Raw genomic sequence first — 23,990 nt, 5'->3', positions numbered from 1 at the left:
TACTGCTTTTAAACTAAGGATTAACTGTGTAAAAGTTGTACATAAAAATAGAACAGCATTTTTGTAGAAGAAAAAGATGAAGGCATCAGTTTTCATTTGAAATCTGCAGTGAGCTCAATTTTGGATCTGAGATCACTGCTACTGTTCCCTACGGAAACAGTAAAAGCATGGTTTCTATGAACCATCTGTTGAGATGCTGAAGTGCTGCTACAGAACACTTCCTTCTAAAGGTAGATCACTATAATGGAGTTTTACCATTTAAAAAATTATAACTCATGTATAAAAGGCTGCATATTTTTGGTAACCAACTTCTAGTTCAGCAACCTTGCTTTCTACGTTTCTATCTTCACAGTTAGGAATTATCAGTGAGATTTTTTTAAGGACTTTAAATAGTAGTAACACATTTATTGTAGATTTGCTAAGTACTAAATACTTTACACTATGCAAGTACCTTACATGACAACCTCATTTAATCCTAACAACCCTATTATGTAGTTATTATCCCCATAAATGGGTTAACAAGTGAGGAAATTGATATATAAAGAGCTAATATGTGGCAGGGCCAAAGATTTGAACCCAGAAAGGTCTGACCTCAATCTCTGGACTCCTCAGAAATCCACCTCTAAACCTCACAAATATTCCTGCTTGTTAGAAAATGTGCGACTGATCCTCTGATTTTGAATGACTACATGCTTTACATGTAATAACCAAGTTTCTAAATTATGTTTATTTAAAACTTCACAAAATCTTATCATTAAAATGTTCAAGCTTTCAATTTGCCTCAAGAGATTCTTGCAAATTAGCCAGGTGTGGTGGCGGGCACCTGTAATCCCAGCTACTCGGGAGGCTGAGGCAGGAGAATCACTTGAACCCAAGAGGCAGAGGTTGCAGTGAGCCAAAATGGTGCCACTGCACTCCAGCCTGGGCAACAGAGCGAGACTCTGCCTCAAAAAAAAAAAAAAAAAAAAGATTCTTCAAAACAGGTAACTTAATGAGCAAGAATTATAAGTAGACTATTAGAGCTTTCATTAACATATGTATATGCATGTGTATAACAGGATGCTGCATTACAGAACCTATATCATCAGAGGCATGGCATGGCCGGTTATAGACACCGAGGACCTGAAAATGTATGTAGGGTTTAATACATTAAGTTGCACAACAGATAAACTATCAATGATGCTTGTGATAGGACACATAGCACTGTGTTAGGAACCACAACTCAGATGATCTATATGGAAACCATGCTTCCATGGCTTCCACACAGAACATGGAAACCATGTTGTATGATGGAAATGGATGAGTAGGCATATACTTAAATTTTTCATGCTGAATTACATGGCATATTGTATGCATGCATTGTTTGCCAACAACTATACAGTTATTAACTCAAAATTGTAAACGAACAAAACATTTCTCCACAGTTTAACAGAAACTCACAGTTTAAAAGTTAATTTTCTTCCTTCAACAACAAAGAAAACCTAGAAACTGAAAGTCTCCAGTAAAGTTCTTTTATTCGGATTTAACCTAAAATAGTTTGCTTGATCTCTCTTTGACAGAGAAAGAAATTTCCAGTTCTATGGACTATAATGGAAAAGTATTGAATTTGCATATTTCCAATAAAGATATTTGCTTCATGCTTTGGGCATCTACCATAGTTGCCCAAAAGACTATGTCCAGTAAACATAACTGTCACAGTACTGAAGCGCAAACTTACAAAATTGTCCTTGTGTTACCACAACACACACAGTCTTTAGTCGGCTGACTATTCATGTTGTTTGAAAAGCATGAAAATACAGGTTTTTAGCATGCACACCCAGTTGGAAAAGGACTTGTTCCTCCGGAAACACCAATCATTCGCTTTGGCAGAGCTGAGAGCACCTGTGCATGTGAACAAGCAGGTGGGTATCTCACTGGTTTCTGCAGTCATCTCTTTCCTTGATAGGTAAGTTTTGATACCAGCCAGGGGAGAGTCCAGGCATTTAACTCAGCTTATGATTTAATTTTCCACAGCTAAGAAAACAAAATCACCAAAATAAGTTAGTTCTAGGAAAACCAGGTGGGATTTATAGGTACACTTACATGACTATAAACAAAGAATCCTTTATAAAAGAAGAAAATTTATCAAGTCTGGCAATAGCAACCATAGAACATCATAGAGAAAAAACATTTAAAACTTCCAGGATCAAAAATAATACAATGCAGTTCATGTACTGGTTTTCATTCATTCTACATCTGTACATTCCCCAGAATCAGAGTAAGACCATTTCCCAGCTCAGGCTATTAAACTGATATGAAATTCAAACTTGATTTTTTTTTGTTCCATTCAAGAGCACCGTCTGTTATATTTGTGTAAAATGAGAAAACCGAAGCTGAAAAGCCTGTGAACCACCAATCAAAATGCCTATTTCTTTACCTCAAGAGTTATTTCCATGCTAGAAACACACACACACACACACACACACACACACACACGTGTGAAGAACACAGATTTCTGTACATAGTAATTTTTAAGACTAGGATGCTACAGAGTGGTGGGGATACTTACTCTTATATTAAATCCTAGAAGATCACTTATAACACCTGAGACAGCAGAAAGGATAACTACTCTTGTGATATTGTAGATTAAGGGATTCATTGTCAGTCCATAGAGTCTAAATGGGGTGTCCAGCTCCTACAAAAAACATCAAAGAATTGAAATGAGATATGTGTTTTCTCATAGCTACTCAGTGACTTCTTGCTGTGTTTTGTCTTTATAGATGAATGCTTAAGGCTGTCTTTCCTTAATATTCAAAGAGCTACCTTCAAAAAATCCATAACGTGTTCTCACCTACTTTTCTACTAAGAATATTTTTAGGTGGATTTGAGCAATATGTCATTTGTAGTTTAAAATACACACACACACACACACACACACACACATATATATAAAATATGACAGACATCAGCAATCATCAGAACCTGGGTAACAAAATTGTAAATTTTTTCATAGTAGTTATTAACCTAAAACCATCAGGTCAGCATTTTGAATCTACACAGCCTAGCATCTATCTCTTACTGGGTTCTGAGAAGTAAAACATTAATTAATGTATTTAAAACAGGCTAACTCACTTTATTTTTCTGGTATAAAACCACCTCATGGTGGCCATAGCTAGAGCCTGGGTCCTCTACATGGAGACTCTGGTATGGGTCTTTAGGCCATGGTCACTAAATTCCTGATAGGGAGACTTGGTCAACATGTCTCTTACCAGAGGTTGGGGGTGAAATAGCTGTAGGTCTTGGAGACGGCATCAAAGGTGCCCTTGGCAAAATTGGCCAGGGTAGCAGCGCAGTCCCCAGTCAAAGTGTAGCAGTGGTGGGTATCCACCATCAGCAGCAGGTTCTTGGGCACAGGGGCCAAGACAATACCAATGCCTCTGGAGGCAGTGATGAGGCCACCAGCACAGACATGCAGGCTGCCAGTCACCTTGCAAGGGTAGTGTGAGTGTGGGGCTTGCCAATCTTGCTCCCCCAGTAGTCTCCCCACACAGGGAGGATAAAGAGCTTGACCATGATTATAGCCCCATGGATGGTGCTGGCTACCTCCTTGGAGCACTAACACCCAGACCAACATAGCCGTTGTAGTCCTCAATGGTGACAAATGCCTTGAACCTGGTCCTTGATGCACAGAGAAGAGGCAGATCTCCTCCAGGGACTTGATCTTCATGTCCTTGACCAGATGGCCCAACTTGGTGATGGGGAGCCACTCTTTGTCCTTAACCTTGCCTCCTGAGCTCTGTGACCTCAGCTCTGGTCCTAACCACCACTGTGACCCCTACCCCTGATGCCACTGTGGAAGAGTCCACTTCCAGGACCCCTCCCAACCCAAGGTATCATCTGCCATTTAATGTTTTCTCAGAGAAGAGACTGATTTAACTCAAATGATAGTAAAAGTGTATCACAGCCTATGACTTACTTTCAACAACTTGGTGGACAGCTTTAATACATTGTTTACTAGAGTAAGCTGTTCTTTCTTATTTGGCTTTTTTTCCATCTTAAGATATAAATTAATCTAAGGGAAGGAATAGAAATTAAGGTAAATTTCTTAGAAAAAATATATATACTGCATAAAATCTGGCATATTTCAAAGGTCATGTTTTCAAGTAAAATAAATTTTGAAATTCCAATAGCTATTGCTACAGAGAACATATGTCATGTACTCTAGCCCCCATCCCTGATCAGTCTCCCTCTGGCAAAGAAAAACTACTTAGTGATGAACAAGTAATTAATGATGAAGCAATTTAAATATCAAAACAATGAAAAATTTTAATATTATTTGCAACATAACATAATTAGCGCGTAAGCACCTTGACTTCAAAACCTCTATCTTATTCATCTCACTATCCCCCTAGATAATCTAACATCCTCATTAAACATTTATGGAATGGAAGAAGATAGCTCCTTTTACTTTACTAATTCCTTATATTTTGCCTTGTAGGAAGAATTCTCCATTATGATTCTAAGACAAAAAAAAAAAGAATGATAAATGTTTTTATTCAAAGTTTATGGAAAAACTTGAAATTTAAAACAAAATTAAAAAAACTTTATACTACTCTGTATTTACAAGAGATATTTCTCAATCTTAGTGTCTATTCACATACTGAAAACAAGTATTTTCCAAACACTGAATAATGTATTCTATGTCTGATACAGAATTCAAGAAGCTTATTATACATGCTAAATGACAAGTACTCTAAAGATCTAATACTTGACATAGAATATGAGATTAAAAGCATGCTCCATTACCACCAATAAAAATCTCTCTATAGTATACAAAGTCTTTTCAATCCATTAGATCTTAATTCTCACAGAGCAGGAGGAGATATTACATCCATTTTATTAGGGATAAGCAACTACAGAGCAGCAAAGTGACTCGTGAGGTCCTGTAGCTAGAAAGTGACAGCTAGACAGTGATTAAACCCTGAATCCTCTGCAGGAAACTTACAGCATATTACGCTACCCCTAACCACTAAACCCAATTGACAGGACTGATCAATACCTGTTCTGTAAGTAATATCGAAACATTGCTGTATTTCTTATTGGTTTCAGACCCCAATGAGGCCAGACGCAATAAGAAAAGTAGTAAAGCTGTTTCCCAGATCAAAAACTCCCAGTTATAAGCATCATTCAGGAAAGTTTTATGTCCTTGGAGAACCTATACAAAGGATCAAAAAAAAGTTAAGTTTTTCATTTACCTTAAAATCATGTAATTACTCTTTTACTCTGTCAATTTAAGAACATTTCCAAAAATCCAATATTTCAATACTCAAAGCAGAAGAGCTTTAATACTCATCAAGTATTACCTATTTATTTAATCTCTATATATTTCTCTAAGTTTTCTAGATTTTCTCCTTTAGCAAGGGTCTAGAAGTAACAAAGAAGGAAAATACACAAATAAAATAAGACAAATGCATTTGCAGCTACTTTAACTATCAGTGTGTCTGCTCACAACTATATGGCAACCATTATTCAAAGTAATAACTTTGCATTATGTCAACTGAGCTCCCTAAAACATGTGGCTCATTCCACTAGTATGACTAGAAAATCCTAAGGATCAGTTCTTTATTCTGTTTTAGGCTCCAAATAACAATAGCAGCAGCAACTACCATTTATTGAGTGCCTATTATGTGTCAAATTTTCTGGTAAAAGGTTTTTGTTTTTGTTTTTAAATTTGTTGATTTAAAAGTAAAGAAATTTACTCAAGCCCAAAGTAAGATGGAATTTACTGAAAAACATACAGATAATGCTCACAGAAACCTTGTGAAAAACAGGAAGTCACCAAGCAGCTGCCCTCTCCATCTCGCTTCCCCCAGGGCTACGTAGGCTCCCATCTCCACTCCTCTTAGCCAGCTCCATTGCCTTACAAGACCTTTGTTTTCTGCCTCCCCACTGAGTTTGACTCATATTAGCTTTGGCTTGTCATGGCACCCTAGCAGCAGACTTCTCAAGATAAAATGTGGAAATCAGAAAGCAATAGAATCCTAAAAGTGCTGAAAGGAAATAACTGGCAACCTGGAATTCAATTCCTGGTAAAAAAAAAAAAAAAAAAAAAAAAAATCATTCAAAAGTGAAAGTGATAAAATATATTTTCAAACAAACAAAAACTGAGGGAATTCATCATCAGCAGACTGGCACTAAAATAAATACTAAAGGAGTTACTCAGGTAGGAGGAAAATAATCCCAGAGAGAAACACAGAAATTCAGAAAATAAAAAGCAATGGAAAAGGTAAATATGTGAGTAAATATGATTAATTACACAAAGTAATAATAATTACATCTGTGGTTTTAAAATATATGTAAAATTAAGGTGAAGGACAATAATACAAAAGGTGAAGAGGTAAATGGGATAAACTGTTCTAAGGGCCTAGCATTATCAAGACAGTGATAAATTAATCATTTTATTAGACTATAAAAAATTAAGCATGCATGTTGTAATCTCTTTACTACTTAAAACAACAGTAAAAGAATATATAACAAGTTAATAGGATTAAGTGGAATATTTAAAAATATTTGGTTAATAAAAAGATGACGAGAGGAGTGAAAAAGGAAAATTAGCAGTTAGAAAAAGTAAGAACCAAATATATTTGTGGTTACAGAAACAACATTAAGTTTAAATGGGCCAGACACTCCAAAATCTAAGACTGTAAGGATGTATTAAAAAACAAGCAACCAACTGGGCACAGTGTCTCATGCCTGTAATCCCAGCACTTTTGGACGCCGAAGCAGGAGGATCCCTTGAAGCCAGGAGTTCGAGGCCAGCCTGGGGAACAAAGCCAAACTCCACTTCTACAAAAAATTTAAAAATTAGCCAGGCTAGGTGGCATGTGCTTGTAGTCCCAGCTACCAAAAAAAAAAAAGAAGAAGAACGAACAAACACCAAGCAACCATAAGAGGAAATGCTGATTATGAGAGACACACCTAAAATATGAGAACAAAAGAATAAAAACAGGTAGACAAAGATATAACATGTAGAAATGAATCAAGACAGCTGGTGCAATGAAATTAACACCAAATCAGTAAGAAACATTACAAATGGAGACATTTTATAGGGTCATGAAAGGCAAAGCCTGACATTTTTCCAGATTAAAGGAGACTAAAGCAACATGACAATTATATGCAATATGTAACTCTGAATTGGATCCTGGATTCAGAAAAAAAAAATAAATCACTATAAAGGACATAAAAGTCAATTGCCCAAAAAGATGGATAACAAAGCTAAATCTGGATGTACCCAGTTACACATAAAGCAAACACTGACAGAAGAGGAAACACAGACAAATCCACAATCAGACATAAACACACCTCTACCAATGGCTGACAGAATAAGCAGACCAAAAAATTCAGTAAGGATGTAGGTAATTTGACACATAAAGGACACTGCTCTCAACAATGACAGGATACAAATCTTGTCAGTGTGCTAATGGAAAATTTAATAAAACTGAATATATGCTGGATAATAAAGTAAACCTCTACATATTTCAAAGGACTGAAAATATTCAGAGTATGCTTTGACCACAGAATTACGTTAAAATTCAATAAAATTCAAAAACTATAAGATAAACCTGTAACTTCTTTTAATGCAGAAAGCACAGAAGTGCTTTACAAAAAGCAGACCCTGTCAAACGGATACAGGAGGGGGTATCTAGGGGCTCCCACTGGCCAAATTTGGGACAATGTAGGCATCAAAGCAAATATAGTAACAGATTTTTTTTTTTTTTTGTAGAGATGGGTCCTCATTATGTTGCCCAGGTTGGTCTTCAACTCCTGGCCTCACACAATCCTCCCACATTAGCCTCCCAAAGTGCTGGGATTACAGGTGTTAAGCTGCTATGCCCAGCCTATAGTAATAGATTTTAACCCACTGTATAAAAATGAGAATACACGATTCCACAGTATAATAAATAAATGAATGAATGAGAGGGAAAGAAATGAAAGATCTACCTTGGAGTGAAAACTAATAAATACAGAAGGAATAATGTAGTCAGAAAATCAGTATTTTGCAATCATATGATAGTTTTATTATCAATTAATAATTACCAACTAAAATTAGAGCAATCTTACAGTTTGAAAGGACTTCAGAATTACTTGTATTCCCATTTTGAAAAGTTAGAAAAATTACCAAACATCCAAAATAGTAAAAAATGTAGATGCATTAAAAATACATACTTAAAGACAGTGACCTAAGTCTAAAACAGAAAGTGAACTCTATAATAGAATTTTCATTTTTCCTTAAAGCAGATGTGAAACTTTTACCTGAGCACAACAAATGAAAGCAATCGAAAGTGTCAGTAGGAAGACCGAAGATACAACCACATCAACTGAACGCTGTGGCCCCCGTCTCTGTGGAGTGAGACACATGTGTTAATGTTTTAGTTACTGGCAGACAGCAACTGCCCTCACATTATTAACACTGAATTGTACTACATTCGTGTGAAAATAATGTTTATAAGAATTTTCTGAGATAGGATTTTAACATATTTTGGACATCATCAACTTTAAGTACTGAAACCCATGCATTTCCAAATTAAGGGTGACTGATTCATTGACATACTTTCAGCTGGAGTATTTCCCAAAAAAGTCAGAAAAATATGCACTATTTAATTATCATTTTGCCCCTAGGAAATTTAGATTTTCTTTTCCCTTTCTAAGCTCTTCTTTACCTACCCCTACCAGCTTTGCAGAGAGATGACATCCAACTTGCTGTCCAGCAAGTCTGTCAGCTGCTGATATAATCTGCCTGACACCGAGAACTACACTGTCTACTGAGTAACTGCTGCCGGGAGCTTCAGTGAGCACATTCTTGCACATACTCTACTGTTAATCAAATAAAACTCACCTTTAGATAGGAACGCAGTGATAACCATATTTTAATATTCTCCACCTTCTTAAGTCTGAAATGAGGTATTTCATATTTCCTAGCTTTCCTGGCAGAAGTAATATGGCTGAAGAGTTTTGCAAATAAAAATCTCTAGAAGAGGTTTAAAAAAAATCACAGTGAAATGTATGTATGTGTCTGTGTATTCATATAATTGCCAATGATATTCCCAGAATACAAAAATGTTAAAAAGAATGAAGTTCTCATCAGTGATCACTAAGATGGGCAGTGAAAATTTTCACTAATAGCTCATTACCCTGTTGTTTCCAAAGCACATTACATAGTAATATACTTCTTCACAATGTGGTACACTCAACATCTGCAAGGAATATTCTTTGGAGACCCCCAAAGAATGGTTGGCGTTTGTGGATCCACTACTTCACAAACTCAAATGTTTATACATGATTCTGGCTTATTCTCAAATTAAATTTCCATTCAAAATCATAATTCTGGGGCTGGGCATGGTGGCTCATGCCCTGTAATCTCAGCACTTTGGGAGGAAAGACAGGCGGATCACTTGAGCCCTGGACTTTGAGACAAGCCTGGGCAACAAAGTAAGACCTCACCTCTACAAAAATACAAAAAATTAGTCGGGTGTGGTGGCGCAGGCCTGTAGTCCCAGCTACTGCGGAGGCTGAGCTGAAAGGACTGCTTGATCCTCAGGAGGTCAAGGCTGGAGTGAGCTGTGATCACACCACTGCACTCCAACCTGGGCAGCAAAGCAAGACCCAGTCTCAAAAAATAAAATAAAATAAATCACACTTCTTCCGCATATCACCAATATTTTAAACCCTCCATCCATAATTTTTATCAAATTTCAATAAATTTATTTCTCACTTGGCTATTTTTCACAAAAACATTATCACATGTAGATAATTATTTTATTCTATAGATAAAAAACAAAAAAGGGACACTGAGGTGCAGATGCTAAGCAGTCAGCTAGGCTCACTCACTGGCTAAGCCACTTATTCTACACATGGGGCCTGGCAAAATTTCAGATTACAACGTGTAATATGTAAATAGTAACACAAACAATAAATCCACAAATATCAAAAGACCACTTATCAATCCTTTATTGCCCACATCAACTTAAGGAGAGACCAAATCAAGAGAACAAAAACAACTCAATGGAATATCATATACGAAAACAGGTAAAAAATTTTACTTATTTCTCCACTGACCTGTTTATATGTTCTCTCTGCCACACACATCATGAAAAAAAACATCCAAGTAAGACACAATCTTTCAAAAAAATTAATTATGGACAAAACAATAATAGGTGTAACAGGTGGTGCCCCACAAAAGAGAGTCAAGATCTCCTCAGCTGAAATGGACTTTAGTTGGTCAAGGCTCTTCTCACGGAAAAGTCGATGTAAGAATGGAAAAAATGCTAATCCAATAGTGACAACATTTCCCAGCATCTGATAACCTGCTCCTTGCTGATAGGCATTGACCTGTGAATTAATTTAAAATTTCCACCATTATTGTGTTAGCTAAATGGAGTTACAAAGCAGTATTTATCAAACACTATTTAGACTATTAAAAACACATTCTAAAAGTATAAATACAAATGACATACAGATTTATGACTTTTTAATCTTATTAAAAATTGGGATTCGGCCAGGCGCGGTGGCTCACGCTTGTAATCCCAGCACTTTGGGAGGCCGAGGCGGGCGGATCACGAGGTCAGGAGATCGAGACCACGGTGAAACCCCGTCTCTACTAAAAATACAAAAAAATTAGCCGGGCGTGGTGGTGGGCGCCTGTAGTCCCAGCTACTCAGAGAGGCTGAGGCAGGGGAATGGCGTGAACCCGGGAGGCGGAGCTTGCAGTGAGCCAAGATCGCGCCACTGCACTCCAGGCTGGGAGACAGAGCGAGACTCTGTCTCAAAAAAAAAAAAAAAAAAACAATTGGGATTCAATGAGATAAGGAATATCTGTAGAGCATACCTGAACAGTTGATTATGTTAATAGAGACCAGGTATAACAAATAATGTATATACTACCATGTAAAGACTCTGACTACAAAATTACATATATATGTTAATAATGTTATTATATATATATGATATATATATGTGCTTCCAAAGCAGAGTCATACTGTTTTAATCACTAAGAGATTATTATAAAATAGCTCCTGATCACTTAGTATATTTTTTGAAAAATCTGAAAACATACTCAGTCTTACCCTGCTCATGATGATGCCACTTATTTCCAACACAGACATATCCATCTTTTTGCACTCATTCCCCTCCCAGATTATTGCACTAACACGATCAGAGGAAGGACTTGAATTCTGAAGCCAGAATAAATGATTCTGAGAAGAAAAATATAAAATTGTTTCTATCCATGCTTTCTTGCCTCCATTAGTTTTTCTTTCTCTGGCTCCATTCATTTGCCAACACTCTTAATAACCAACTCTATAATGCTGGTCCTTTCTTTTTTTCTTTCTCTTTTTTTTTTTTTTTTTTTGAGACAGGGTGTCACTATGTTGCCCAGGCTGGTCTCAAACTCCTGGGCCCAAGCAATCCTCCCATCTGCCTCCCTCTATACAGCCTTCTGTGTAGCAAGGACCATGGTCACATACCACCATGGCTCGCTAGGTCCATTTTTCTTTACTAAGCCATTCTCTCACCTAGAGAGAGACTAAATGTCTTCTGTTATGAGGAGAGATAGCAGTCCATGATCTCCAAGGTTGCTTCCCTCTCTAAAGGTATGGAAGTGAGGATAAGCTTAGTGTAGTCATGGGCTATTAAGAAAGAATTTCTAGAGCTACGAGATTACACTGAGAGTAATAGGAAGTAAAGGAAGAAAGATACTAAAAGGCCTTATAGATCACATGAATGACTGAGGAGTTAAGTCTGTTTCTGGTCTAACCAGGACACAGAAAATTAGTGAGGCTTAGAAAAGCTCAAGTGGAGACAGTCACAATGAAAACAGCTCCCTCTCCTCCTCTGCCATATCATGTCTTATTCTTTAAATACTAGCTCAAGTCCCACTTCACCAACATGGTCCTCTCTGACAGCCTCAGCCTTACTAACTTTGCCCTTCTCTGAAATGAAAAACTTTTACAGTCTGTATCAGACAAATTAGCATCTTATTATATGGTGCTTTTATGTCGTCCTCTATTTATTTCCTATATAATTATCTTGTTCCCAAACTAAAAGATAACCTTCTAGAAAAGGACCATCTGGCATATTTTTTCTCTTTCTACCACAATGCTTAGCAAAATGCCAACAAGCATTTATTGATTTGAATCACTGATTTGATTGATTCACTGACTTATACAACTCATATTAAGCACCTACTATGTATCATGCCTGTGGATAAAACAGAGAACAAGATAGATGTCCTTGCTATCAAGGAGCTTATAGACTTCTGAAGGAAGTTACTATACAGCATGGTAAGGAAAGGCAAGAGTGCTTTAGGAGTATATAGGAAAGGCTTCCTGAAGGCAGCATCACTCAAGCCAAGACCTGCCTGGAAATAAAAAGGAATGAACCCGAAGAATTGGCACTAGAGAAAATTATGTCCCAGGCAAAGAAACCTGTATGTGTAAGGGCCCAGAGGCACATGAGGCCTGGTACATATCAGAAACAAAGAAGGTTAGTCGAGTCGAAGTTCACCATGTGAGGAGCAGGGAGGGAATGGTCAGAGACGAAACTGTATTAGAACAAATAAAGGAACAGAAGCAAGCAATCCAGAAAGAAGAAAAAAGGATTTTAAAGGAAGTAGCATTATCAGATTTGTGTTTTAGAAGTATCACTCTGGCTGTAGCAAGGAAAATGAAAGGAACAGAGGCAACCCTACAGAAGCTACTGCAATGATCCAGTTGAGATAAGATGATGGTCTGCACCAAGCAGGGGACCACAAACAGAGAGATGCAGGTATTTAGACAGCTGAATCAAAAGAACATAAGTTGTTAAGGGTGGAAAGAATGGGGCCAGCTGGGCGCGGTGGCTCACACCTGTAGTCCCAGTACTTTCGGAGGCCAAGGCGAGTGGATCACTTGAGGTCAGGAGTTTGAGACCAGCCTGGCCAACATGGCGAAACCCCGTCTCTACTAAAAATACAAAAATTAGCCAGGTGTGGTGGCAGGTGGCAGGCGCCTGTAATCCTAGCTACTCAGGAGGCTGAGGCAGGAGAATCACTTGAGCCTGGAAGGCGGAGGTTGCAATGAGCTAAAATTGTGCCACTGTACTCCAGCCTGGGTGACAGAGTAAGACTCCATCTAAAAAAAAAAAAAATGGGGTCAAGAATGACTTCAAGCTTTTTGACTTGGGTGGGTAATGTGGTATTAAGAAATACAGGGAATAAAAGAAGAATAGGCTAGGTGAACAGGATTGGAAAATGATTTATTGCATTTGACATGGTGAGTTTACCACACTCAATTATTCTTATATATGTCTTAAAATTATATTGCAAATCTCAAAGGAGGGGAGTGCTAAGAAGATCAAGATCTTCATGATACTATGCATAACTACTGAAAGCTAATGTAATTTAGATGAATCTTCAGACTGAATGCAAAAAATATGTAGCCTCACTGCAAAATCAGAAAAAGTAGCAAAAATTTTAATGAGAGCCAGGTATGGTGGCTCACCCCTGTAATCCCAACATTTTGGGAGGCTAAGGTGGGAGGACTGTTTGAACCCAGGAGTTAAGACCAGCCTAAGCAACATAGTGCGACCCTGTCTCTACAAAAAAATTAAAAATTAGCCAACCATGGTGGCTAATCAGGAGGCTGAGGTGGGAGGATCACTTGAGCTGGGGAGGTTAAGGCTGCCGTGAGTCATGATTGCACCACTGCACTCCAGCCTGGGCAACAAAGTGAGCTCTGTCCCAAAAAAGAAAACTTTAATGAGAAAATTTACACTGTTTCTTGTTAATTTTTTAAAAATTATATACATTTAATGAAGCGATTTTTTAAATGAAAATGTATAACCTAAATAAATGGTATCTTTGAATCGAGAATATTTGATAATTAAACAAATATATATCCATCATCCACTATTTGCAAGCCAATGTGGAAATATTTAGCCTAAAGAACAAAAACCTAAGAATCATAACAATCATTGACATTAAGCAACTGAAAGGTTGATATGAGAACTATTTCTTCATCATTCAATCTATCCAGAAGTGGAATAAGCTGTATCATTAAATAACAAGCACTACAGCTCCAGAAGTATTTAAGAGGCCAATTGATCACCTGATGGAGATATTAATAATAATGCTAACATTTATTGGGTATTTACTCTTGCCAGGTATTATGCTATGTACTTTATATTATCTCATTAGCTATTTCACACTATTCCTAAGAAGTAGGAACTATTATCACCACATAACAGATGGTAAAAAATTTACAGATGTAGAATGAATCTCTACATTGATTGGAAGGTTGAAATACCTTCTAATGGCTATCTGATTTTATGATATTAATATAAAACTTGAAATTAAAAGCATTATTTATTTCATGCATATTCAAAAAGCAAGCAATACCATTTCCTAGTTATTCATATGTAACACTGTGATGTTCATGAAAATATAAGGTATATTCTCTACATGCAAACTCTACTCATACAAAATATAAAATACACATTAAGGACCATTCTAAGGAAAATAATAAGAAAAAGTAATATACAGAAAAATTTAGGTTAGGGCAACTCTAGATTACTTCTCCCTGAGTTCTAATCCCAACATCTTCACTTATAGGCTAGGCTCAGTTTCCTCACCTCTAAACTGGGGATAATAATAGTATCTACCCTACAGGATTATTGTAAAGTTAAATGAGATGACAGAGTGCCTGACACACAGTAAGAACACAATAAATACTAGCTATTCTTATCATGCCTGCACAGACCTGCTGAAAAACATCCTCTTTGGGGTCACGTTTGGTCCCTGAGTGAAGGGTATTCACATGGGCCCCCTCACTGTCACTGGTGACAGATGACCGGCACTCTGGGCCATGTAGCAGGTCGTCCCATAACATATCCTCAGTCTCCGAGTCATGGCGGGTGCTTTCTGAGTCTCTTCTTGACATGTTGAGGCTTCGAGAGCCACCACTCTCACCCAATCTAGAGCCCTTTAAAGGAAAACAAAAAGCAAAAAATGTTATTAATCTTTAAAAATAATTACATGTGAAATAAAATTAAAACAAGTTATCTACAGCAATGGCTTGAAAGCCTTCAAAAGTCAATCACCATGAATTCATTTTTTCACAGGGCTTCACGTAACAATAATGCTTTTTTATTTTTTGATACAGGGTCACGCTCTATCACCCAGGCTGGAGTGCAGTGGCATGATCACAGCCCACTGCAACCTCAAACTCAGGCTCAAATGATCCTCCTACCTCAGCCTCCTGAGTAGCTGGCACTACAGATGCATACCATCACACCCGCATATATATATATATATATATATATTTTTTTTTTTTTTGTAAAGATAGGGTCTCATTTTGTTGTCCAGGCTGGTCTCCGACTCCTAGTCTCAAGCTATCCGCCCATCTCAACCTCTCAAAGTGCTGGGATTACAGTCGTGAGCCACCATGTCCAGCCAATAATACATTTTAATATTTAAATGTTAAACTGATGTCTCTAGCAAGCAGGACTCCCTCTAAGAAGCTATTGCCAAGTTATGGAACTGATCAACTAAGGTGTTCTGGGAGGGGAGTGATTCCTGTAAGCACACCAAGATGACCCACTCAACTGGCTTAGCTGAGCTTTTTGACACACACAAAGTGACCCCAACTCTAAATATTGTGAAATTGACTACAGACCTACTCGTGAACAGGACTCAGCTCCAAAATGTTAAAGGATAATCAGGCAAAGAAAAGTACAAACATAAATACGAAAGTTATTCCATGACCACAATTGCCTTGTTAATCAAAATAAAAGAAAAAACCACACCACCACCATCTACTCTGCTCACCTCTGAGTAACAATTTTCCAAATAATATAATATGCCCTTTAGCTCTCATGATGAGATTTACTACTCCCATCTTTCAGAACTCCTTTCTCAAAAATCTGTCTTCATCAGTGTCAATCCAATTTATGATGTTTAAAAATAAACTTCATATTCCAAGTGAATATTTAATAATCTCATTATTTAGGGATTAAGTAACCTCCTGCTGGGCATCATCTGTGATACTTTTAAGCTTAGGGTCGATGTAGGAAAATATTCTTTCTATGTGTGTAGTCATTAAAAGCTGCTAGATAAGGAGATGGATAATTGGAGACAACGGAAGGGCTGGCAAATATTAATGTAAACGCTACTTTAGGGCAACCAATAAAAAAAAGGAATGGATAAAGTTATTACACTCAAAAATATACCTTGATTTCTCAAAGGGATACTTTACCTGGCTGAAGGCTGCTGATTCAAATTCTGATTCAGCCAGACTATCTGAATCCCGCACAATATGACACCACCTTGTAGTGGTTTTCTTTACCTGCCAAAAATCAAACCAACAAGCAATAGGAAAATATGTTAAATGCTTTGTTACTAACTTAAATGATTCAGTCCTATACTTTCATAAACTAAAATAGAAATTACCTGAGAGTTTAGGTGCCTTGAAAGTATTGATTTTCTATTCTTAACTTCACAACCATTGTCACTTGAGGCCCCTTCCACACTCCTACGCAATAATATCATCTGTGTCCGAGCTTCACCATCTTCTTCACTTGACAGGTCATCAGACACCCCATTACCCAAACGCCTAAAAGCCTCCTACAAAAAGAACAGCAATACCTTCACAGGGGACAGCCCAAAATATTCTAATAAGCTGCATGTGTAAACACAAAAAAAAATACAAAAACTACCAAGCAGCAAAAGTAAACTAACCCAAAACTGAACAAATCCATATATTACTTAATCTCAATTAAGAAAAATACTAAGTTGAAACTAAATATCCTAAATGAAGAGGCAGTGTTATGTAGTATTCAAAAACCAAGACTCAAGTCAAACTCTATGCCTGAAGCACAGCTCTTCTACTTACTAGATACATAACCTTGAGCAATTTACTATATCTGTTTGGAGCTGAGTTCCCTCATCTGAAAAGAAATGATAATAAAAGCATGTATTTCACAGGTTTGTTGAAAATAACTGAGATAAGTTAGTATACGTAAAGTACTCAGAACAATGCCTGGTTATAGTAACGACTCAATAATTATTAGACTAAATGCCACAATTTAACCAATAAGAAAACAGTTTAAGACTATAAAGTAAAAGTGTGTAGCTAGTTTTAGACACAGAGCAGACCATCTCTACTTAAACCTACAAAATAATTTCCCAAACTCTTACTATACTATCACTGCTTCTCTGGAATATGACCCAGCACCCTCTTCACTAATCTGTTTATTAAATCTACCAGCCTACTGCTAAGGCTGGATAACTCGCAAAATTAATAACAAGTCTAGTACTAGAAATTTTAAGACTAAGTTCCAGTCTTCATGTGGTATCTTCTTTTCATATCCTGTGGCTTTACTTGTTAGGACAAATTTATAAACCCACTAGTACCTATTTTATATCTCTAACAGAATCTTAATAGGAAAATGTTACATGGGGAAAAAAACCCCGTGTTAAATCCATCTACATCTTACCCTACGGCACTTTTCTCCATCTGAAAATTTTGCTTTCTCTCTTGTTTGCCACATTCTAATCTCTGGTCGACATTGTCTCTTCTTAATGATAGGATGGACACAACTTGGGTCATTGTCAGTTTCAGTCCCTTTGTTAGATATTAATTTTACTCTTTTAATCCTATTTTTTAAAAAAGGAAAAGAAGATTAGTTTTTTGAAAGTAACATCTTTCATGAAACCACTTTCTTTTAACGAATACGCTATATTATTCTGGAAATCAAGAAAATTCAGGAATCATATTTTTCAGGACTTTAGCTTGCTAAGTAAGGGTGTAGAATGACAAAATATTTAATCACAGACTCAGAATGTGAGTCTATTCTTTAAAGACTCATGTCAATTAACTGAAAGGAAGCATATACTTTTCAGTGTTGCACAAAAGTAGGTTCACAGTCCTCTCCACATCTTCTCAGACACGATGCAACTCCTACCTTATATCGTCTGTTACTGCCACTCCACTAGCCCAGTAGACTTAGGGTGCACATGACCTACTGAGACACCAGCTGGGTGGCCAGGGAGTGTGTTTTTGCCACCCTTACTGCAAAGCCAGGCAGTGATATTCACAGCCCAGGAAGAGACAGAAGAGTAAAAGGACTTTGTCTTGCAACTTGGATACCAGCTCAGCCACAGTAGAACAAGGGACCAGAGTCCTGAGGCCCCCATTCCAGGACCTAGCTTATGGATGACATTTCTAGACATGCCTTGGACCGAAATGCAACCGGCACATTTGAAGGGAAGGATCCAGTCCTGGCAAGAGTCATCACCTGCTGACCAAAGAGCCCTTGGGCTCTGTATAATCAACAGTGGTAGCCAGGCAGTACTCACTGTGAGCATTGGGTGAGACTCAGAGCCATGCTGGCCTCAGGAGTGACCCAGTATATTCCCAGCTGTGGTGGCTACAGGGAGAGACTCTTTCTGCTTGAGGAAAAGAGAGGGAAGAGTAAAGGGGACTCTGTCTTACAGGCAGGGTACAAGCTCAACCACAGTGGGGTAGAACATGAAGTGTGCTCTTGAGGTCCCTGATTCTAGGCCTTGGCTCCTGGATGGGTATTTCTGGACCCACTCTGGGCCAGAGGGGAGCCCACTGCCCTGAAGGGAGATAGCCAGGCCTATCAGCATTGACCGCAAGCTGACCAAAGAGCCCTTGGACCTTGAGTGAATATCGGCAACAGCCTTGCAGTACTTGCTGCAGGCCTGGGGCAGCAGTGGCCATGGGGAGAGATTCCTCTGCTTGAGGAAATGGGAGAGAAGAATGAGAAGGAGTTTGTCTTTTGGTTTGGGTGTGAGCTCAGCTGCTGTAGAATAGAATGACAGGTAGATTCCTAAGGTTCTCAACGCCAGGCCCTGACAGCATCTCCGGATCTGCCTAGAGCCAGGGGTAACTTGCTGACCTAAAAGGAAGGACATAAGCCTGGCTGGATTTGCCACCTGCTGATTGTAGTGCCCTTGGGCTTTGAGTAAACATGGGTGGTAGACAGGCAAGTGGTCACCATGTGGACCTTGGGCAAGACCCAGTGCTGTGCTGGCTTCAGGCCTGACCCAGGCCAGTCCCAGTATTAATGGCCACAGGGGTACTGTGTCACCCCTCCTGGCTCCAAGCAGCTCAACACAGAGAGAAAGAGACTCCATTTGTTTGGAAGAAAGTTAGGGAGGAGAACAAGAGTCTCTCCCTGGTAATCCAGAGAATTCTCCCAGATCTGACCCAAGAACACCAAGGCAGTAACCTCTACAAGTCTGCAGGAGCCACAATATTACTGGGCTTAGGGTGCCCCCTAATGCAGATACAGCTGCAGTGACCAAAGACTTAGATCACAACACCCAATTCCCCTCAAATACTTGGAAAGCCTTCCCAAGAAGGACAGGTACAAAGAAGCCCAGACTGTGAAGACTACAATAAACATCTAACCATTCAATGCAGACACTAATGAACATCCACAAGCATCAAGACCATCGAAGAAAACATGACCTCACCAATATCTAATAAGATACCAGTGACCAATTCCAGAGAGACAGAAATATACAACCTTAGAGACAGAAAATTCAAAATAGCTATTTTTAGCCAGGCACAGTGGCTTAGGCCTGTAATTCCAGCAGTTTGGGAGGCCAAGGGACAGGTGGATCACTTGAGCTAAGGAGTTCAAAACCAGCCTGGGCAACATGGCAAAACCTCGTCTTTACAAAAAATACAAAAATTAGCTGGGTGCAATAGCATGTGCCTGTAGTCCCAGCTACTTGGGAGGCTGAGGCAGGAGGATCACTTCAGCCTAGGAGGTGGAGTTTGCAGTGAGCCAAGATTGTACCATTGCACTTCAACCTGAGCGATGACAGTGAAACCCTGTCTCAAAAAGAAAAACAAAAAAGCTATTTTGAGGAAACTCAAACAAATTCAAGAATACACAGAAGGAATTCAGAATCCTATCAGATAAATTTAACAGAGAGTGAAATAACTAAAAAAAAAAAAATCAAACAAATTCTGGAGCTGAAAAATGCAACTGACATGCTGAAGAAATGCATCAGAGTCTCTTAACAGCAGAATTGATCAAGCAGAAGAAAGAATTAGTGAGCTTGAAGACAGTCTATTTAAAAAGACACAGAGGAGACAAAAGAAAAAGAATAAAAAAGAATGAAACACACCTAAAAGATCTGGAAAATAGCCTCAAAACAGCAAATCTAAGAGTTACTGACCTTAAAGAGGAGGTAGAGATAGAGATGGGAGTATAAAGTTTATTCAAAGGGATAATAACAGGAAACTTCCCAAATCTAGAGTAAGATACCAATATTCAAGTACAAGAAGGTCATACAATACCAAACAGATTTAACACAAAGAAGAATACCTCAAGGCATTTAACAATCAAACCCTCAAAGATCAAAGATAAAGAAAGGATCCTAAAAGCAGCAAGAGAAAAGAAACAAATAGCATACAAAGATGCTCCAATATGTCTGGCAGCAGACTTCTGAGTGCAAACTTTACAGGTTAGGAGAGAGTGGTATGACATATTTATTTACTTACTTATTTTTCCCTTTTTTTTTTTTTTTGAGATGGGGATCTCAGTTGCCCAGGCTGGAGTTCACTGTTACAATTACAGCTCACTACTGCCTCGACGTCCTGGGCTCAGGTAATCTTCTTGTCTCAACCTCCAGCATAGCTGGAACCACAGGCACATGTCACCACATCCAGCTGATTTCTTATTTTTATTTTTGTAGAGACTGGGTCTCCCTAATGTTGCCCAGGTTGGTCTTGAATGTCTGGCCTCAAGCAATCCTCCCATCTTGACCTCCCAAAATGCTGGGATTATAGGCACGAGCCACTATGTCCAGCTGGTCTGACATATTTAAACTGCTAAATGAAAAACCTTTTTATCCTAGAATACTATACCCAGCAAAAATAAACTTCAAACAAGAAAGAAAAATAAAGATATCCCCAGAAAAAAACAAAAGCTGAAGGATTTCATCAGCAACAGACCTGCCTACAAGAAATGCAAAAGAGACTTCTTCAAATTGAAAGAAATGACATTAATGAGCAATAAGCAATCATCTGAAGGTACAAAACTCATTAGTAATAGTAAATACACAAAAAAGACAGAATATTATAACCCTGTAATTGTTGTGTGTAAACGACTCATATCTTCAACAGAAAGACTAAAAGATGAACCAATTTAAAAGAATACAACATTTCAAGACATAGACAGTACAATAAGATATAAATACAAACAACAAAAAGTTAAAAAGCAAGGGGACAGAGTGAAAGTGTACAATTTTTATTACTTTTCTCTTTGCTGGTTTATGAGTTTGCTTGTTTATGCAATCAGTGTTATCAGTTTAAAAATAATAGGTTATAAAATATTATTTGCAAGCCTCAATGTAACCCCAAATTTAAAAAATAATAACACACACATAAAAAATAAAAATAAATAAATTTTAAAATACCACTAGAGAAAATTACCTTCACTAAGAGGAAGACAGGAAGGAAAGAAAGAAGAGAAGATCACAAATGAACCAGAAAACAACTAACAAAGTGGCAGGAGTAAGTCCTTATTTATTAATAAAGGCATGGAATGTAAATGAGCTAAACTTTCTAATCAAAAGACATAGAGTGGCTTAATGAATTAAAAAAACAAAATCCATGATCTGTTACCTACAAGAAACAAACTTTACCTATAAAGATACACACAGGCTGAAAATAAGGGGATGGAAAAAGACATTCCATGCCAATAGAAACTAAAAATTAGCAGGAGTAGTGTATTAGTTCGTTTTCATGCTGCTGATGAAGACATACCTGAGATTGGGAAGATAAAGAGATTTAACCAGACTTACAGTTCCACATGGCTGGGGAGGCCCCTCAAAATCATGGTGGGAGGTGAAAGGCACTTCTTACATGGTGGCGGCAAGAGAAAATGAGGAAGAAGCAAAAGCGGAAACCCCTGATAAACCCATCAGATCTCATGAGACTTATTCACTATCACAAGAATAGCATGGGAAAGACAAGCCCCCATGATTCAATTACCTCCCCCTGGGCCCCTCCCACAACCCACTGGAATTCTGGGAGATACAATTCAAGTTGAGATTTGGGTGGGGACACAGCCAAACCATATCATTCTGCTCCTTGCCTCTACAAACCTCATGTCCTCACATTTCAAAACCAATCATGCCTTCCCAATACTCCCCCAAAGTCTTATTTCAACATTAACCCAAAAGTCCAGCGTCCAAAATCTCATCTGAAACAAAGCATGTCCCTTCTACCTATGAGCCTGTAAAATCAAAAGCAAGCTAGTTACTTCCTAGACACAATGAGGATACAAGTATTGGGTAAATACAGATGTTCAAAATGGGAGAAATTGGCCAAAACAAAGGGGTTACAGGGCCCTTGCAAGTCCGAAACCCAGTGGGGGAGTCAAATTTTAAAGCTCCAAAATGATCTCCCTTGATTCCAGGTCTCACACATCCAGGTCACGCGGATGCAAAAGGTGGGTTCACGTGGTCTTGGGCAGCTCTGTCCTTGTGGCTTTGCAGGGTAAAGCCTCCCTCCTGGCTGCTTTCACAGGCTGGTGTTGAGTGTCTGAGGCTTTTCCAGGAGCACAGTGCAAGCTGTTGGTGTATCTACCATTCTGGGGTCTGGAGGATGGTGGCCTTCTTCTCACAGCTCCACTAGGCGGTGCCCCAGTAGGGACTCTGTGTGGGGGCTCCGACCCCACCTTTCCCCTTCCACACTACCCTCACGGAGGTTCTCCATGAGTGTCCTGCCCCTGCAGCAAACTATTGCCTGGGCATCCATCTTCTGAAATCTAGGCAGAGGTTCCCAAACCTCAATTCTTGACTTCTGTGCACCTGCAGGCTCGATACCATGTGGAAGCTGCCAAGGTTTGGAGCTTCTACCCTCTGAAGCCACAGCCTGAGCTGTACATTGGCCCCTTTCAGCCATGGCTGGAGCAACTGCGACATGGGACACCAAGTCCCAAGGCTGCACACAGCATGGGGACCCTGGGTCCAGCCCACGAAACCACTTTTTCCTCCTAGGCCTCCAGCCCTGTGATGGGAGGGGCTGCCATAAAAGTGTCTGAAATGGCCTGGAAACATTTTCCCCATTGCTTGGGTATTAATGTTAGGCTCCTTGCTACTTATGCAAATTTCTGTAGCCAGTTTGAATTTCTCCCCAGAAAATGGGTTTTTCTTTTCTTCTTTTTTTTTTTCTTTTTTGAGACAGAGTCTCGTTCTGTCACCCAGGCTGGAGTGCAGTGACGTGATCTCAGCTCACTGCAAATGCCATCTCTTGGGTTCAAGCAATTCCCCTGCCTCAGCCTCCCAGGTAGCTAGGATTACAGGTACCCACCATCATGCCTGGCTAATTTTTGTATTTTTTTAGTAGAGATGGGGTTTCACCATGTTGGCCAGGTTGGTCTTGAACTCCTGACCTCAGGTGATCCACCCACCTTGGCCTCCCAAAGTGCTGGGATTACAGGCGTGAGCCACCACACCCGGCCTGGGTTTTTCTTTTCTATCACATAGTCAGGGTGCAAATTTTCCAAACTTTTATGCTCTGCTTCCCTTATAAAACCGATTGCCTTTAACTACACCCAAATCACCTCTTTAATGCTTTGCTACTTAGAAATTTTTTCCGCCAGATACCCTAAATCATCCCTCTTAAGTTCAAAGTTCCACAAATCTCTAAGGCAGGGGCAAAATGCCACCAGTCTCTTTGCTAAAACATAACAAGAGTCACTTTTGCTTCAGTTCCCAAGAAATTCCTCATCTCCATCTGTTACCACATCAGCCTGGACCTTATTGTTCGTATCACTATCAGCATTGCTGTCAAAGCCATTCAACAAATCTCTAGGAGGTTCCAAACTTCCCACATTTTCCTGTCTTCTTCTGAGCGCTCCAAACTGTTCCAACCTCTGCCTGTTACCCAGTTCCAAAGTTGTTTTCATATTTTCAGGTATCTTTTCAGCAA

The 23,990-nt window shown here is 38.7% G+C and overlaps 1 protein-coding gene across 10 annotated transcripts in view; it reads right to left on the bottom strand.

Moving 5' to 3' along the window:
* PHTF1 (putative homeodomain transcription factor 1) overlaps positions 1-23,990 on the bottom strand; it is a 77,006-nt gene that overhangs the window by 12,109 nt on the left and 40,907 nt on the right. For 3 of the 10 annotated variants that reach the window (XR_009213667.1, XR_009213665.1, XR_009213666.1), the window contains 12 exons: positions 17,506-17,665; positions 16,460-16,633; positions 16,266-16,355; positions 14,772-14,993; positions 11,103-11,231; positions 10,096-10,368; positions 8,876-9,007; positions 8,293-8,379; positions 5,039-5,194; positions 3,956-4,051; positions 2,549-2,674; positions 1,718-2,013 (listed from right to left, as the gene is read on the bottom strand). Coding sequence is in view for 6 of the 10 variants with exons in the window: in XM_058439447.1 (XP_058295430.1) it covers positions 1,993-2,013; positions 2,549-2,674; positions 3,956-4,051; positions 5,039-5,194; positions 8,293-8,379; positions 8,876-9,007; positions 10,096-10,368; positions 11,103-11,231; positions 14,772-14,993; positions 16,266-16,355; positions 16,460-16,633; positions 17,506-17,665 (1,666 nt within the window). In the remaining 4 variants the exon portion in view is untranslated. The other 7 variants (XM_058439447.1, XM_032154957.2, XM_032154956.2 and 4 more) reach the window with 5 other exon arrangements.

This window comes from Hylobates moloch, unplaced genomic scaffold (assembly GCF_009828535.3).
Source record: "Hylobates moloch isolate HMO894 unplaced genomic scaffold, HMol_V3 SCAFFOLD_5, whole genome shotgun sequence".
NCBI lineage: Eukaryota > Metazoa > Chordata > Mammalia > Primates > Hylobatidae > Hylobates > Hylobates moloch.
The sequence above is the reverse complement of the archived record's forward strand: the minus strand, read 5'-3'. Positions and strand labels throughout refer to the sequence as shown.